Source organism: Sander lucioperca, chromosome 11 (assembly GCF_008315115.2).
Source record: "Sander lucioperca isolate FBNREF2018 chromosome 11, SLUC_FBN_1.2, whole genome shotgun sequence".
Classification (NCBI taxonomy): Eukaryota; Metazoa; Chordata; class Actinopteri; order Perciformes; family Percidae; genus Sander; species Sander lucioperca.
Genome location: NC_050183.1, coordinates 12,925,222 through 12,944,821, shown reverse-complemented (window position 1 = coordinate 12,944,821; position 19,600 = coordinate 12,925,222). Strand labels below are relative to the sequence as shown.

The 19,600-nt window shown below is 38.5% G+C and overlaps 1 protein-coding gene across 4 annotated transcripts in view; it reads right to left on the bottom strand.

The window, feature by feature from the left end:
- Window positions 1-99: 99 nt before the first annotated feature.
- rabgap1l (RAB GTPase activating protein 1-like) overlaps window positions 100-19,600 on the bottom strand; it is a 120,209-nt gene continuing 100,708 nt past the window's right edge. For 3 of the 4 annotated variants that reach the window (XM_031303914.2, XM_031303915.2, XM_031303916.2), the window contains 7 exons: window positions 10,888-10,980; window positions 7,655-7,765; window positions 7,389-7,493; window positions 6,010-6,093; window positions 5,445-5,516; window positions 4,055-4,255; window positions 100-3,425 (listed from right to left, as the gene is read on the bottom strand). In XM_031303914.2, the coding sequence (XP_031159774.1) occupies window positions 3,270-3,425; window positions 4,055-4,255; window positions 5,445-5,516; window positions 6,010-6,093; window positions 7,389-7,493; window positions 7,655-7,765; window positions 10,888-10,980 (822 nt within the window). In that variant the 3' untranslated portion in view covers window positions 100-3,269. Of the gene's footprint in view, window positions 3,426-4,054; window positions 4,256-5,444; window positions 5,517-6,009; window positions 6,094-7,388; window positions 7,494-7,654; window positions 7,766-10,887; window positions 10,981-18,947; window positions 19,238-19,600 lie in introns of those variants that run through there. The other variant, XM_031303917.2, reaches the window with a different exon arrangement.

Below are 19,600 nucleotides of genomic sequence, written 5' to 3'. Positions count from 1 at the left end.
AGGATGTCATGTAGAACTTGGAAACTTCCTATGTAGATCCTTTATGATTCCTAAAATGAATAATCAGTCAGTATTTTGTTGTTCAATAAAAGCTCAAAGTGCATGAACAGAAAAACTGAAATTTATTAATGCAGGTCAGACAGTTACTGTACAGTAAACAGTGTTAGAGTCGGACCAGCTGAGGAGCAGTCCCTCTCTGTGTAACAGGACTGTGGTGTTACAGCAAACCGTGAACTAGACAACACACATCACACCTCTAATCAGACTGGTCGCCTGCTTTTGCATCATTGAAATGAACTGAATTAGAGTGTATATTAAATTGGCGGCTGTCCTCTCAGCAACAATAATCATCAGTTAAAAAATAATTATGCTCTGTGCTCAGGATAACTTTGAAATAAACGCACATCTTGAAATAGTGTTTAAAATATTGATGTGTTAGTGCACATAAAAGAGAAGGAGCTCTCTCCAACTTGGCCACAGTTTACATTAAACTGGTTGTACGACTTTGTAACTGTCACAGGTGTGACCAACAAGAATGATGCACGATAGTGAAGAAGGAATGTCCTGGAAATGCAAAACACACACTTGGGAATCAATGATAGTCAGCTTCCTTTTTCTACTTTTCCATGATATTGATGCATTTCCTCCAGTCGAGCTGCTCAGCTATCATGCTGGGAGGCTCCTGGTGGAAATGTGTCAAACACGCTGCTGAAAATGATATTCAGCAGATCTGTCAATAGGATCAGATGACATGGTTGGTTCGGGTTGTTGGGAGCACGGAGGAAGAACACTGGGGATGGAGAAGGGGGGGCTATTATGGCACAGCTGACGCTCTCTGACATTTTCAAACTGTCAGATGGCTTTCTTCTCATCAGCCAACGGCTTCAGTCATCAACAAAAAAGGCAGCCGCGTGAAGAAGGAACCATTTCAACTTTAACCACTTGGTTACATTGCAGAACACACATGTACACACACACACACATCCAAAAACACACTCACACACAAACAAGTACACATGGGCTTGGTCAGAGTCCAAAGGCTGATTACAGTGACAACCAGAGGGGAGAATAAAGCAGGACATTTGGCATCTACACTGCAGCTTTCCACCTGCTAACACAGCACTATCATGCATGTTAAAGCTAAACAGACCTTTTGGCCAATTAAATTTGTCAACGTAGTACACATAATACTTGTGTCCTTACTTTATATCACTGGCTGTGGTCCTCACACTTATATTGGCAACCAGCAACATAAGTAGAAAGTGTTTGTAGTTTTTTTTTTTTTTATATATATATATACTGTCAAAATCAATAAAGCTTGTGAATTAAGTTTGAACTTTTTAGCTAGCAGTCCCATGTAAATATACAGTAAGTGAGACATTAATTTGTCACGGCTGAATTTAAAGAAAACTGCCAAATTTAACTTTACATCATTTAAGATCTTTTACTATTTAGCTTTAGACCAGATTTAGGTTCCCACTTTCAAGATACTACAGTAGTAGTTGGCTCGTATCAATCAATGCCGTTTTTACTAATGTGTTAGCACTGAGCAACACAGCCAACAGTCCACCAAGGACACAGGGAAGACTTAGTGATCTACAAGCTGTTCTCATTGCGTAAAGTATTAACTAAAAAGTGTGTTGTGTTAACCTGACAAAGAAGGTGTTGGCGCAGCTGTGCAAATGGCCTTAGGACGGTTTGGCAATGATGTGGGAAAATTGCACCCTAATCTTGCTTATTAATGTTATGCTAGGCGTTTATTTAGGGATGAATTGTGCTATGTAACGGATACTTTAGAGCATATACTGTACTATAGAGTTACCTACTTTAATGTGCTGACTGCATGATTACTGTGATGGATTTTCTGGCTCTGTGGAAGCCATTTTGTCCGTCTGTAAAATAACAAATGCCAGAAAATCCCAAGCCCTGACATCTCCAACTATAATGCCGACACCAGAGACAGCTAAAAACATTTCAAAACTGAAAATGTAAAACTAAGGTTAATGTGTACTGTAGCGTGTACATTTTTATAAAAACCTTTTAGGAGACCTGTGTGGCATTGTGTTATACTAATTCGAAATGAATAACTAATAGTATAAAAAGGATGGAACAGACATAGAAAGGCAAAAGTGCCCGTTTCTGATCACAGGTATTCACAAAATGATGGCTGCGTGCTTGAAATCTGCATGTAGTGACACAAAATTAAAATGATTACAGGCCTGAGCTGGAACTATGATTTTAAATCAAATCTAATCAGTCAATTTTAAGGTGATATCACACACCGTGAGTCAGTTCAACGCATGACTCAAGAAACAGCAGGGAAATGAAACACATTAAGATCTCTGCAGGTTGTCACTTTGGTTCTCCAGCGTTTGGACTCCACCGGCTCGACCACATACTGTGCTTACGTCAACATCTAGAGAGATGACATTCAAATTCCAAACGGTAAAAAAAAAAAAGACAATTAACAAATAACTTTTCCTTGGGTTTTCTTCTCTTAAAGAACTGTACAAGATTATTACAAAAATCAATAATTAGTTATACATATTTATATGACAACATTGTTTAGATTATATTACTATAAAGAAATTCAACTTTTTGTGTTCTTGTTTAAGACTGAATGCAGTATTCCTTTTTCAGAGTGCTGTGGCTTTGCTGCGCTGAAGATGGTTAATATAGATCACTATATTTCTATGCAGTGAACGTATAATTTCTCCGCATATATAGCTCAATCACTAACATTAGAAATATTGTCCAAATTGTGAGACTTAATCTCAGCTCCCTAAAAACATAATCTTACACAGATAAAATGACTATAACTCTGCAGTAGCAATGTCTGACCACAAGCTGGAGCTACATTATTCACCTACATGAGGGATGCCATTGTGTATGTTAATTCAGCTTTCTTATTATGGGAACTCAGCAAAACAGTGTCAGCAACGACCACTGAACTCTAAATCAACTTCAAGCCTCACTGATGATTCACCGTCACCTGTCTCATCCCCTGTGAAGCGGAGAAGGTAAACAGAAATTTTTTTAGTTCACTCAAACGTAAACATTAAGTGAAAGACAGGTGGCAGGTCCAGTCCTCCGCCTGTTTCCTCCCTTATCTTTTCGGCTATTTGCAGTCCAAGAAGCTGTCGAGCTCCGCATTGCCACTGGATGAAAAAAGGAATACTGCATTTCTCCACTGCTTGTTTCTTCAACTTGTGTTCCTCAGCTCTAGTGTGCATCCTGCAGGGGGAAGGAGAGATGGAGGGGAGGGTGGTCTAGGCGGGGCCCTCCTTTGGTGAGGATGGGGTCTGGGACGTGGAGCTGGAGGAAGAGGAGGTAGAGCTCTTCAGGGAGCCCAGAGTCTTGCTGAACCACGAGTTCTTGGCCGCCTGGATCTCGTTCATCAGGACTCCCCGCTGGTGCTCGAGCTCCTGCACAGAGACAAGGAGTCAGCAAAACATTGTTTTATGTCATGTGCTATGCGGACCGTGCACCTACTAAACATATCTCCAATCACACATGAGCAGTTTATGACAACTGACAATTTAAATTAGCAGCCAAACTAGCAACAGTCTTTTCAATGCACCTGTGTATTAATACACTTAATGGACTGTCTTCTTGGTGTATCCTTCTAAATGTGACATCCCATCCATGGTTGTACAGTATGTACTGTATTACGTCTTTATTATGTTATGTTTTTAGGGTCATGAAGTTTAACATTGTCACTGTCAGCATGTTGACGTTAGCTCAAAGCGCAGCTGTTCCTAAATAAAGCCTTACAGAGCAGCTAGTATGGCATGGTTTGTGTTTGGTGTCCTTGTTTCTAACTAAGCTAAAGTTAAACGGTAATAAAGTACTGAATGTGCAGTAAACTCAGTTATGTTAATACTACTTACAAATACAATTATCTACAGTTTTTTCTTTGTGATACTGACTTAGATCTTTATGACAGTTTTACTTATTCTATCTATTTCCTACAGAGTACTCCTACAGACTTGTCCTGCATCTCTGCAGCAGCTATTACTATATGATATCACTGTCTCTCCCTGGTGCTTCTGACCTGGATGCGGCACTTGGCCTCCACCAGTTGCAGTTTGGTCTGTGCCAGCTCCAGTTCCAGGTGCCTCAGCTGCTCCTTCAGTCCGTCCTTCTCCTCGTCCAGCGGCTCGGTGGATGTCTTGTCCCTGCCGGGGGACGCAGACTGGAGGGACCCCAGGGTTGTGAACAGGTCTCTACAGTGGTCACAGCCCAATACTTTACTCTGCACGGGCACAGAAACACACATATGTTAGCAGGGGTTGGTGGGTGAACATATTTTGCAGACGTGAGATCAGGTAGAAAGTATGCTACAAATGAAGTGCTGTGCTAAAGCAGGAGAACACATCTGGTGTGTTAGAATACTTCAAAAAAAAAATAATGAAAAGTGAAAGTGAAAAATAATATTCTTTTTTGTTTATACTGTATTTGTTACAGGCAAACCATCACACACTTTTTGTTCTGATGCAAAACCCACTTTATTTATTTAGGGTTTCACCTTTGCGAGAGCATTATGCCCTGATCAAGACATTGTAATCAAAACAGTGGATGGATATTTTGTCCACGCGGACTAAGAGTATGTGACCCATCTTTTCCTTTGATTGACTTTATCCTGGTGGCTAGGACCTCACAAGTAGGGTTAGGGTTAGAATATAGATTATTCCTGCCATGTACTCATTGCTCAAGGGAAAGTTTAATCCACAGTTTCATCACACTACATGCACAGCTCCACCCTGCCATCTACAACCAACATCTCTGTTGCGTACAAAAACGTAATGCACAGTTCAGCCAAAGCTAACATGCTGTAGCAGTCAATCAAAGCACATTTATACATTTACATTGTTTATCTCTGAATTAGGTTTCTCTACATCTCTTACAAGTCACTTATTTATTATAAAAAAGTAAATGACAGTAAATCTTTCAAATAACTGCTCATGACTGCCTTAGAGTCATGTTACCATTGCCTGTGGTAAACCAGCCATCACCGTGGCATAAGAGGAACATCACTGAAAATAACATACAGTATTTCTCTCATGAATACTTTATATTGTTGCCTCCCTGTCTTATGTCCCGCTACAACTTTCTGTTTCAACTGGCAAAAAATGACATTAGGGATAATGTCCTGATCTCTTTTCCTCAGGCCTGAGGTGATATACTGCCACACCCACGAAGAGCAACATCACATGTTTGACAAGGGCTAAATGTGCGGCGTGGGATCATTTGTGCAATCGGGCCCTATATGGGTGTGATAATGTACAAACCTAGGCTTGTCTTAACTAGACTGAAAGACAGAACAGTTCTGCAAATGACCTTGTTCTCTGATGCAACATATTGTGGTGTTAAGAGATTGAAAGTCTCACTAACTTGCATCTGCTACCTTCTACAGTAGCTGTGCGTTAACAGTGTGATCTCACCCTGACGATATCCAGCTCTTCTTTTGTTGCCGCCTGCTGTTTTTCCAGCCTGGTGCTCAGCTGGGAGCAGATCTGAAACACGGAGAGGAAGTCGGGTTTTATACAGAGATTACACATTTGAACTATAAGTTAAGAGATACACTGAAGATTCTTCATCTCTTAATTTGTTAACTCCATCAAAACTCTTTTCACACACACATATCTCCACATATTCAAGAAAAACAATCTGTGTTATTTGGACTTCACCTGGTACGTAGTTCAATCTGTATTACGCTGTTACTCTATGTAAACAGTTAGTGTAGCAGTAAGGGATATAGCATACATTATACAAATACAATTAAAACAATAATACAGTCAGAATGACACTGATATGCTAATTTTAATGAGAGTACAAACGTTATTACTGTTACTACTAATAATATGACCTATATTTACAGAACACTGCACTGCAAAGTGCTCACAAAATTAAAGTGTGAATATTATATGAAAAGTAAATGTGGATGGTAACTTTTTTTTTTCCATTTTAAAAACAGCAGATGAATTGAAGTCATTAAAACTGTCCAACCTGTTTGTATTCAGCTATGATCGCTGTGGTTTTCTTGATCTCCAGCTCTGCTTTTTCTAGCTCCCTCCTGAACACTTCCTTCAGCTGGGAGGAACAAAACAAGATGGCAAAAATGTATATCGTACATTAATGAGGAGGGTGAGCTGATATGACACTATAACATAATGGTATACATTTGCCAGGGTGATAAAATAGCCTTGGTAAGAATTAATAAAATTCACACATCCACTGTGCAGAAGTTATTATGCAACTGTGGTTAAATAGTATACTGCATCAATCTTCTTTTAGGCATAATTATAACAAAAAATGTACCAAAATTGGCCACTTTGGTGATCAATAGTAATCACCCCTCACAGAAAAGGTTGTGTTAGACTGAAAGTTGAGCTTTAAAAATGCCCTAAATGTTAAAAAAAATAGAGGCCATGAATTCCGTTGTGGGATTGATTGATTGTTTTTTTTTATATATATATATATATATATATATATATATATGTTTATTAAATTTTCAAAGGTAAAACAAGTATATATATATATATATATATATATATATATATATATATATATATATATGACAGAAACAAACATAACCTACATACAACATAAACATACATTTGGCTCACACATACATTTAAATTTGAATTTATACAGATTCAGGAGTCATCCTATACAAATAAAATAATCAAGTAAAATAAACCAAGTGTACATTGCCGTGCATAATACGTTCATATAGTCAAAGAAAGGTACACAGAGACAAAAACATGTTAATTAAATGCTGGGATGTCATTTACGAGGCAGAGCGTGCTCAGCTATGATACAAACCCTCTTGAAAGAATAGTAGAAATATTTAAACCAACATATGACAAAAAGGGTTCCCATGTTTTACGAAACACATCATCTTTGCTGTGTAGCTTACACGTCATTGATTGCACTGTTGATCAACGCTAAATACAAAACTACAGAGTATCATTTAAATGGTAATTATATTAATATAGTAGTATCTATATAGTACCTATTTTATTGTTCTATTGGATTACCAGAATACATATTCTTTTGTAACAGGGTGACTTACTGTATAGCCATTATTAAGCCTCCTGCTGATGCATTTTCTTTGGTCACTAACGGAAACTGATTTAATGACTTAATTACTAATTGTGCCTTTCAGTGGAGTTTTAAGTAATTGTAGCCATTAAGCACAGTAGAGTAGACACATACTGTGTTGCCTCATAAACAATTGGTCACATTTCTGTGTTTTAATAACAAACTACAGTATGATAAACAAAGCTTTGACTGCAAAGATCATTAAGCCAATTGATCAAAAAGCCTGTAGTTCGTTTACGCCAAGCTTAACGAGGTTAGGGTGAACAGAGTGCAGATGTTACCTGAGCTGTCTCCTCCTCCTGTCGTCTCTTCTCCTCCTCCGTCTCCACCAGACGTTGCTTGGTGCTCAGCAGCTCTTTGTTCAGAACATCGGCCTTATCTTCTGCCTGAGTGTGCGACACACACACACACACACACACACACACACACACAGAGACCCTTTGATTTAATATTTTGGACGTATGCTTCTTATTGTGCTCTATGTATAAAACAACTATTGTTGGCAGTTAGGACCAAATACTACTATATTGTAGAGTTGCTATGCTACCTGGTCAAGGTCGTTCCGAAGGGCAATCTTGCTGGTGACCAGTTCATGGGCCAAGTCGTCATTCTCCTGTTCCAGTCGCATACTTGCTTCTTGAAGACGACGGTTCTCCCTCTGGACGGACACACACACACACACACACACACACACACACAGTTGGACAATGAATTAATGTCTGTAATGTCAATCTAAACTCTTAAACAGATTATTCTGTTAGATGTACTTTAGAGCACAAGCTCCAGTTACTTCTTAGTTACATCTTACTACAGAATATGAGGTTTTTGTATGAATGCTATAATGTAAACAGACATTTAGCATCTGCAAAGTGATGACTGACACACACACACACACACACACACACACACACACACACACACACACACACACACACACACACACACACATCTTAAAGTCCCTATTGTAGACCATTAGTGGAGTCTCATGACTCCACTGGTCTGCCTATAAACAGTTTCACATGACGGCCATTCCTCAATGTGACAAAACAGTTAACACTGTTAGGAGTGGTCTCCTGACCCTGATATCCTGTCCCCCTAATGATGACCTCTTCTACCCTTAATTAACTTTACACACACACGCCCGCACAAACACACGTGCGCATGCACGCACACAAACACACGCACGCACACACACACACACACACACAGACATACGTATGCACACACGTCATATAAATAAACAGTATAGTTAAGCCCCTTGTATATAATGATGCGAGTATAAAAAAGCAGCTCACAAAGTTCAAACAAACATGCACCTGAACATCTATACAAATAGACATTTGTATGCCGCTCTTCAGATTAAATTAATAACTTCCTGTGAGAAGAGAAGTTATGTGTTTAATTTGGGCAAACAGAGAAAAGACCAAAATCATCTTAGTTACTGTGGATGGGAGGTTCTTCTGCAGCCGTTTTAATATCTTGCTAAACAGTCTACTTCAGTCAACATGGCCAACTAGCATTGACCACAAAAATATAAAAACTCACACATCAAGGTTTAATGTCTAGGAATGATCAATTAAGATTAGTAAAAGCCGTAGGAACCTGTACAACATCTAAAATCTTAGTTGGAGCAGAGGCAGCTTCACAACAGTCACAACTTCATCATATCGAGCCTCCAGCAGCACAGACTAAACTCTAACACGTCTTCCCAGCATTACTCTCTCCCTCTTGCTGTCCTTTCCTTCCTTTTGTTCAATGATTTTATTTTGTATTAAGATAAACGTTGAAAGCAGCCAAGAAAAAGTACAACCGTCCAAGAAAAAGTACAACTGTACAAAAAAAAAAAAAAAATCACACAGATGTTTAAACATATAAGCGAACGAGAACAATACAAACGCACACCCCAAACACTCCAACACTGAGTACATACCTGAAGTTGGAGTATACAAAATATATAAAAATGTTGAATTGTTGAATTGCAGTAACCATAAAGTAAAGTAACTCAAATCCAAACGTAATTCCTTCAATATAAACGTGTATGGTTAAAACCTGTGCTAAATTACAAGCTGCAACATTTCAGCTTTGTGTTCTTTTTGTCTCGTGCTCTGTAAGAAAGTATTTCCACTGGCTGCAGTGAAGATGGCTCTGGTCCAACATCTTATCAACAATAGAAGTCCTTCCTTCCTTCCCCCCAGAACCAGCAGCTTATACAGCGCTGCTGTTTACGCCAACATATCACACTGGTTGTTTGGGTGTTTCATAATTTAAATAAGGTCCTACTTTTGGGATATTTCATCAAGCTGTTCAGAGTTTTACTGACAAGTGAACTGCTCACTAATGTGTTTAGCTAAGAGAAAGCAAGTTTCTTGTTTGTATCCTAACATTTCGACACATCCAAGGACACAAGCAGACGGCTGCAAAATATTTTGGGAATTGAGAAAAAAAAAAAATAGTTTTAGCTTCACACCACGCATTTTTTTAGGTTATTTAATTAAGGATTTCCATTTCCCTTGCAAGGCCAGCCATGTATACATCTGGAATATGGCTTAAACAGCATTATGAAGGTGAGGGTCAAAGAGGGGAGGTGTTTCTAACAAGTATTTGCAAAGAAAACTGGAACAAACTGCCTTCCAAAACTTTTTTCTGGGTTATCAATCATTGTAACCTCTGCATATCCTGCTTATGACTTTCTTTTAAGACAAAATACTTTGGTCTCTAGTCATGGCCTAAAAAAATGTCATATATTCTTATCAGCAGTTTAATATGCTGAGACCCCCCCCCCCCCCCCCCCCCCAATAAACTAGCTGCCGGATATGTTTTTTTTTTCTTGAAAGAAACGTTTTGGGAGCTCTGAAAAGTTAGTAACCTAATTTGTTGTGCCTTTCCGAGAAGCAACAGAAAGGAAGAACTTAATTGTAAACTTCTCGTTAGAATGAATAGTACAAAATCTCTCACTAAGAATCTGTCTACTACTTAGAAAAGATGTATGCTTAGTTTTCACACTACAGTACATGAACAGTGGGTATATATTAGAGATGAACTTTAAAAAATCATAACTATTTCTTTAATTTTTGTGAAAAATCTGAAGACAATACAAATGTAATCTGAACAGCTCTAATTATGTCAACTAATCTAATGCTCATTAATTCAACTGTTTCCTGAGCCGATTTTGGAAAAACAAAAATGACATATTTAAACAAAGAGGAAAGAAATCCTGATCCAATAATACAAATGAAAGGAATAGATGCTCTCTGTTGACGGTCTGAATCTCTAAATATCTGCCCCACCTCTCCTGTTTTTACATTTTAAAGACAAAGTCACTTTCAGCAGCCAAAAACATCTGACAACACCAGGCAGCTTCGCCCAAAAATAAATATTATAGATGTTTGATAATGATAAAAGTTTGTGCTGTGTGAAAAACCACTTTTCCAGCCAGGACAGTGTCACAAATATTAACAAAGGTACAGCTTGACAAAACAGTATTCTATTCACAGGACATTTCTAATCTTAGAAACATGGCTAATTTTAGCAAATACTTACTACATCACAAACTTAAAAATATATCAAAGAGCCAAGTGTTTTCTTACCTTCTCTAAGACTGAGCACTACCTGATAAGTTAGTCAATTAAAACCTACAGGAAACAAGGTTGCTCTGACATGAATACACTGTATAAAAAGTAAATTATCTTATATTTTAATGTTTGTGTGTGTGTGTGTGTGTGTGTGTGTGCGTGTGTGTGTGTGTGAGAGAGTGAGAGAGTGTCCGTTCACATGTCCTACCTGGAATCGGTCGATGGGGTCTTCTTGTTGCAGCTGGCTCTCTCTCAGTGTCTGATACTCCTTCTCAAACTTCTTCAGCTTTTTGGTTGGAACCTAAAAACACCAGAAAACTTGTCGACGTCATTATTTTAACTTTAATGCACCGAAAGCTGCCTGATAAAATCTCATTATTGTTTTAAGAGACAACATTTGAGATTTGTACTAAAAGCAACATTTGGGCTTTTAATATTGATCAGTGTAGCTATTTTCAAAAGTAATCATGCTCAGTAGTTGCCACTGAAATAACTCTTCTCTGGCTCTAATTCTCTTAGTGGGACTCAAACTAGCAACCATCTAACAGCCTACTTCTCTCAGCAATAATATCACTTTACTGCCATTTCCCCGAGACAAATACACCATTTGACAATTAAGTAGAAAGGTCAGAGCTCAGCTGCAGCTAAAGTTGGAGTCAGAAAAACAAAAACATCCAGTTATCACTCGTATATTTATACTACAGTACATATTCAATAGGGTATGTCGAAAATGTGTCAAAGTGCTAGCTTTTTTTTACTCAATGATTTTACTCAATGTAGTAAAAAAGCTTCAGTTTTGAGATCACCAACATTAAAGGGAACTGAAAGGGTCAGAGGTTACAACACAGTCAACACATTAACATATACCCTTCAAGCTCAAAAGTAACTGAACTATCTCTGAAACAGTTTAGTATTGTGGTTCGTGCTGCACAGTTTCTATGTTGCATTGCACAACCTGCACTTGCTGCACTATGTTTATAACCAGTACATGTTTCTGTATGTTGTTCTCTACATGTGCTATTTTCACACTATATGATGTGAACATGCAAGAGACCCACATTGCACATTTACAGTACATTTGACTGTACATCAGGGACTCGCCTTTATTATTGGAATTCTTCTCAAACAAAAACTTTCAATTCACATTCTGATCTACATGATCGACAGTCATTCATTTCCTACAACAGAAATTGGGATGATGTACAGACAAGACTATGATGCGGTCATGAAGCCAACAAGAGGAGCACTCTGCCTCACCGTGGTGCTACCACTGCAGTTTCATTTAGTAAACAATATGTAGCTCTGTCTGTAAAGTGCAAAATGGGAGTGATTAATTCAATGCGCCTTCAACTGTCCATGCTTTAAAGGTTAAAATGTTTTAAGGCACAATCGGTAATCCAAATATAAACACAAAGGACTGGAGACTGCCATTATGCCCACACTGATTAACAAGTATTTTTAATATACAACAAAACTTATTAGGTGGAATAAAACAAGCTATATTTTCAACTATGTCAGATTCTGAAAAAAAAGTTCTTTTCATTCTTCTACAGGTCTCTTTCTTCAACTATATTTAAATATTTCTTTAATGTATGTGGTCAAAAATACTGATTGGACCTTTAAAGTGCCCATATTATGAAAAAATCACTTTTTCTGGGATTTGGGGTGTTATGTTGTGTCTCTGGTGCTTCCACACACATACAAACTCTGAAAAAAATCCATCCATGCTGTTTAGAGTGAGATACAGTTTCTGAATGTGTCCTGCCTTCAGTCTCTGGGTGAGCTGTTCAAAATCGGCACGGCTTGTGACGTCACAAGCCGAAACAAGCAGGCTAACCGCAACCGTTAGCTCGTAGCGTTAGCATTAACGCTAATGCTAACGCTAGCATGCTACCTCATCCTCAATAGCAAAGCACTGCTACAACACACACAAGTTCACCATAATCTACGAAAGAACTACTTACATGTGCGCCCTCATTTAGAAGTCTCCCAGCTAATCCTGCCTTGTAACTGACCAAAGTTGTAGAAACAGCCTTTCTTTTACTGTCTATGGAGCTAGCTAGCTGACGTGATCTACATCTGAGCTACTGCGCATGTGCAGTGCAATCAAAGATAGTACAGAAGAAGAAGAAGAAGAAAAGAGGTCTCACTCTGTAGCTAAAACAGAGACCAGGTGAAAAGAGGATCTGCAGCAGTGAGAGAGAGCACTGCAGTACAACAAAAATATGGTGTTTTTTGAAAATTAAACCATGTAAACCTATTTTGGTACAACCTTAAAATACAATTATGAACCTGAAAATGAGCATAATATGGCTGCTTTAAACATTTCTCCTACAACACTGATAGAATAGCTGAATCTGTTGCTGGGGTTGATGGTATGCTCATTTCTTTTTGTTTATTTTCAATGAATGCTGTCTAATTAAGTACTCCACAGCAAGTCATGATAACTTGTTAAACAATTTACTTGCTGAAATAAACTAGAATCAGTTTTCAACCTGTGACCTGAAAGGGTAACTACTGTTTTTTTCAACTTTTTCAACTCTTACTCTTTAACAGAAAGGTCAACCTCCTTAGAAATCCTTTCCATAATATTGTCAGACACTATTGAATATGATTGAATATCAATCTGAGCATTTCAGTGGCAAAAATGCTGCACAATTGCCCTATTAACTTACATTGCAGCTTGTTTCGCCGCTGCCGACTACAGCGATCTTGCTTAATACTGTCTGGACCAATGTCAAAGATTGTTGTTCCCACTTAGACACATAAACATAGGAAAATAGGGTTGGTCCAGGTTGGAAAAAAATGGTAGTTACCCTTTAAGTTATGGCAGGTTGCATACAAAAGGCCAGAGTAAGTTTAACTGTGTTTACTGAAGCTACCAAGCAATACAAACACAAAAACAAAGTCTGTGACTTCCTTGTGCATTCTTCTGCATCTTGGAAGTACAGTTCACATGGAAATAATTTATCACATAAAGTATCTGTCAAAACATAAGAAATTTAGTTTGTAAGCAAACAATTGTCTTTGTGGTGTAACTGTCTCTGAAATTCTCTTTTAAATAAGCATTTAGAGACTCAGTGTCATGTAACTCCCTGAACACATAAAATACTAATACAGCCAAAATGTCAGCTTTGTGGTTTTAACCAAACAGCAATGAAGTATGAGACAACATTGATGATTAACTAATATAGAACTGCGTGTGTGTGTGTGTGTGTGTGTGTGTGTGTGTGTGTGTGTGTGTGTGTGTGTTTCCGGTGGGTGGTAATGTTATCTCCCCTGTGTGGAAACAGCGTTGCCATAGCGCCCATAGTTAGGGCTGGGGATTCCAGGTCAGTCTGTCACATTACCCCCTCCTCTGAGACTACATGTTTCTTTCCATGAGGTGGATGTTGTAGACTTATGTATGTTTGTGTGGGTGTGTGTTGTGTTCCTACTGAAAGTGTGTCTGATGTTGGAAGTTACAAAGATTTGTCAGTCAGTCCAGACGCAGAGCTCCTTGTGTGACTGTCAGTTTGTTTCCATTACTGATATAAATTTGGCATGAATGGAGACTGTGTGTGTGTATGTGTGTGTGTGTGTGTGTGTGTGTGTGTGTGTGTGTGTGTGTGTGTCTCTCTCGAGTCAAGTACCTAATTCACTATTATATGGCTGCAGTTCAGTACTGTATGCTATTTTTTTTTCTTTGTGTGTCTTGCATGTGTTACATGTGTAAATGTGTATGTATAAAAGTAAATGGAAATAAAACTGAATACAAACTCATAACTGTGTTCTAAATGCTGATCCACAAGAATACAAACTAGTTTAAATAGTTTTGTTACTTGGTGCAAACCTACTTCTTTTGTTAATTCCAAACCAACCAAAAACATAAAGTTTATCACTTATTGTGTGGCAGACAGGTGTTACACGTTCAACTGCTGTTTTGGAGCCAACCAAGGAACTGTACAGTTATTTGGGCATGTCAGAGATTATTATTTTAAGCTTTATTTGAGCATTTAGTCATATTGTCTTCTGTGTCTTAAATGCTGCGTTGATTTTTCCTCTAAATCAATAAATATACTTCCTTTCTGATCGTATGACTTTAAATAAAACGGATATACTTTGTCACAGTCTGCTGTAGTCTGGTGTTTACAGATCTCACACAATAACAATGTGATAAAATAGCCTTGGTAAGAATTAATAAAAATGAATTCTTACCAATTACACTTACTCACTGTAGTACTAACACTATTATTATCTATATACTGTACTGTACATATATATTATATCTACATATATACTACTAAAGTTTAATAACAACATAACAATAACAACACAGCCAGCTTTGCGCACACACACACACACACACACACACACACACACACACACACACACACACACACACACACACACACACACACACACACACACACACACACACACACACAGCATTTCGCTGTCTCAATACCTGTACTCTGTGCAATGTTCAATAAAGTTTAATTTTTTTAAAGGAGTAAAAATGCCCAGCCTACACATTAAGAACATCCTGGAGAATGAGTAAATAAAGAGCACCAATAAACAAGTTAAAAAGCAGAGCATTGTATTACACATTTCCTTCATGAATAAAAACCAGATGAATGAAACTGAACAACTGCTTATTCACAGTGCCTACCAAGGCAGTCATTACCTGTCCTCCTCACTGACCTGCGAGTTAACCCTTGACCTATACAGCCCAGGAAACACTGAGGTGAATGAATGCCACACTGAAATCTATCTGACACACAATTCCCTGAGAGATAACAGATCTCAGACTCATTCTGCTGTTATCTGTGTGGGAAGAAAGAACAGCTTGGTCTCTGCAGGCTGGTTAATAATCGTTTTATTGTAACAAAACAATTGAACGTGGTGTTCCCCTGCAGGCACCGACACATCCAACTACACACTCACAGTGCTGTGAGGTGTTTTGGATGCCAGCAATCTAAAAATGAATCCAATTTGACTCAATGTCATGCTTTATCTTCAGCTATAGATGGGGAAGTGACCCAATGGGCTGCCTGAAATTAATGTTTGTCCTACTTCTTGGTGGTCAATGTGATAAAAGTGGGCCTTTTTAGTTCCTGAAAAGTGATATTCAGGAGAAAAGAAGATTTTTACATGGCAGCAACAATATGTCAATATGTATGTTATAATTATGTTTTAGCTGAGTTGTCAAAAACTGTCATAGTTTTAGTGTTTGCCTCCAAAATCTTGTTTTTGTCTTGGTGTAAAAAGGCCTCTGAAAAACAATTTGCCCCATTCTGGTACACTTAATCTCTATTCTGAAATTGGAGTGATGGAAGTATTTTGTGACCCGATACATCAGTCCAACCTTTAATTTACATAGCTCATGTTTCACACAATGAAATATGACCAAAGCGGGCCTATTGGTATTATTTGATTAAATAAATGTGGTTTCTTTTGTTAGCTTCTCTGACACTCCATTTTCCTAATGATACACAACATGACAAAACAATATTCAAAAGGAACAATTTTCTACTCAGCCCTCTTGTGTGTGTTGAAACCAGTGTGCCTGAAACTGTCTTAGAGTAATGGCCAAAATGTCAATGAAATGCACAAGAGACAGTGAAAGAGAAAGGAGAGAATGACGTGTGTTTCCTGAGATTTTAAACACCTCCAGATTTGATTTCGAGACTCTCACACACACACACACACACACGTTACTAAAAGACACCTCTTGCTTGTGCGTTTCACCTCCTATCACACACTCATTTATGGCCTTTAAGCATTCTCCTAAAGAAAGAATCTAACCCACCAACTGAAGACACTGGTTGTGTCATATTTTCCATGCTTCCTGTATGTGATGTGATGGTTTGACACTGCAGGTTAACAAACCCAAACTGCCAGTAAATATGATTTTTTCTTTCATGTTCAACACACTTACACACATGAAGTAAAGTTTTAAGAAAGCCAAGAGGTTGCTTTTATTTGGTATAAAATGACAAGTGCAAATCATTTCACATAGAATGGTATGTTTTATTTTCTGTAAAGACAAACTACACATGCTGCATGTGTTGTTAAACTTGTTAACAATTTTCTATTTGCTATTTCATGCTGCCATGACTCTCTTTCTCTACCAATCGTAATTTTGTTAAAAACCATCTCTGCCTCAATATTAGAATAATATGTATTATCACTTTGAGTCTGAAATGATTGCACTTTTTTCACACTGATCTAAATTAGTTAAATTAATTAATGTAAATACTAAGTCCTCACAGCAATGAACCCTGATTGGCTGAGAAGAGCAGATATTAGAGATCAGGGTCAGCTGGAGAACAGCAGCTGGTAGAGATTCAGTGTTTTGCTGACACTTAAGCATGTTGAACCTGGTTCTCCTGGGTTTACACAACACTGCTGACACAAAATACAGAACTTCAATAAGAAAGAAAAGGATCTTTCTCACAAACTCCAAAAGATGTATATGATTGCACAATACAGGAAAGAGTTTGTGTAACAGATCTTACGACCTTTATTTAGTATTTTACATGTACAGCCAGTGAAGCTTAAGTGTTGTTCTCATTGAGTTACACATGAAAACAGGAATCAGGCAGACAAGCTGAAGTACTGATTATGCAACCTGCTGCTCTCCTACACCCCTAAAACACACAAACAGTACAGCATGACTGTGTAATGAAATGCAACGCAAAACTAGGCTGTGCTTACCTGTTAAGAGGTGAGGCTTTTATTCGAACATACAGACTATAACTACAGCTACAATCACTCATGATCCCCAACTCCATGACCTTCACATACAAACTGCATCAGTGTGCTTCCATTTCTCAAAATCTGCTGCCCCCAGCTTGCTGATTTATTTTAGTCTCATTGTCAATCAAGATAAATTAAAAACCATATGAGGCAATGTATATATAAATATGTTGCAAAATATATTCTACAAAATGACACAATTACAAAACTCCCTGACTTTCCCCTGCCTTCAGAGAGAATGCTGCCCTTTACGTTATTTTGTTTTTATCTTGTAGCTGATATATTTATCCAGAGCGACTTACAGTCTGTACTTACAGTAACTGTAAAATAAATTACAACTCTCAGGTCACCAACATCACAAATTACCAACAGTATTACAGGAAAGTGTCAAACTCCCTTATATATTCAGACATTCTCAGTAACTCTCCCCGTATGAAAAACATCTCAAACTTTAAGCTCTGCTGAGTTACACAACTAGTGAGCTTGTACAGGGCTCAGCATCTTGCTCAAGGCCACTTCAGATAGCAACACACATGGTTGCTGCTGATAGACACAAACTTGCAGTTTCAGGGCTCGCACCAGCAAATGCATCCTTATACTCGCTTCACAGAACTTTCAGTGTAAATATTAGAGGCCAGAGGGACTGATTCAGGTAATGCGATTAAAGACGCCTGGTGCCACAGGAAATGGTAGCAGGCCCACTTTTAGATTCTTGACCTGAATCCCTGCAGCAGAAAATGGAATTGGTCCCAAACCTCCAAACCAAGATTGCGCACTGTAATGTTATACTGGGTATTATACCACCAGAAAGAGATGGTGTGCGTGTGGAGAAGGGTGATCTGCTCTTAAGTAAAGTGGCTGTACAAGAGTTTGAATATTGAAATAAGGACAAACCAACCGGACGTTTCAGAAAAAAACTCGGCCATGGAAGTCTATTACCCATGTGAGGGAAACGCAAACAAACAAAAACGGAAACACACACACACACACACACACACACACACACACACACACACACACATACACACACACACCATTCATGTCAAATTTATTTCGGTAATTGAATCAAACTGACAGTCACACAAGGAGCTCTGCGTCTGGACTGACTGACAAATCTCTGTTCAAACATCAGACACACTTTCAGTAGGAACACAACACACAGCAACACAAACATACATAAGTCCATAACATCCACCTCATGGAAAGAAAGTTTCTTAGCTACCTCCGTTTATAAACAAATGTATAAGCAATGCCAAAAAGAAAAAAAAAATGATAAAGACATTAAACATTACAAAAATAACATTACAAAAACAACCAACAATCAAAAAGAAAGAAGCAGATGAATTCCACTCTCTACGGCATTTCTCTTATCTAAAAACTGCAAGAGATAAGGGTCAGAAGGAATAGTTGGGAATGTCTCCCATCAGAGTTAAATAGATATACACCCAGAGAGGGATGGAAGAAGAAACAAAAGAAAGAAATAAAGAGAGACAGAAAGACAAAGACAAAAGAAATGAACAGACCTACCACCGGTCTGGGAGCTCTGAGAGGTCTGGAGTGGGCGACCAAGCGAGCCAGGGTGTCCTCCTCACCCGGTCTGTCGACTACATGAGCATCGTATGCCACCATGATGGACACCTCCTTCATCATCTTGACTCCTCTTGCTCCCAACAGCAAGGAGGAGGAAGAAGATGAAGAACAAGAAGAAGAGAGAGGAGAAAAAGTGGCGAAAGGAAAAGGAGAGGAGTGCAGCTGACAGGTTTAGATTTCTCTCTGAGAGTAGAGGAGGCGACTAGCTGCTTTCAAGAGTCGCTCAGGAGCCGAGCCCCGCCCACTGAGAGGAGGAGGGGCGGGGAGAGTGAGACGGTAGTACAACACACCTGTTTGTTTCTCCCTCTCCCTCTCTGTAACTCTAGGAGTGTGCAACAAAGGAGGATGAGTTTGCTTTTTCTCCCTTTCCACTAACTGAGTACTTCCCCCTCTCTCTTTAAACGTCTCTCATTTGTATCTCTCCCTCCCTCTTTTAGACTCTCTCTGTAGGATGCACTCAGGAGGTTTCGTTTTTTCTGTTTTGTGTTGCGGGTGAAAATAAAGATAAAGGCTTGTTTACACAGTTAAACTGTGTGTGTGTGTGTGTGTGGGTGTGTGTGTCTGAAGTTAAGAGAGATAGGAAGGAAGTT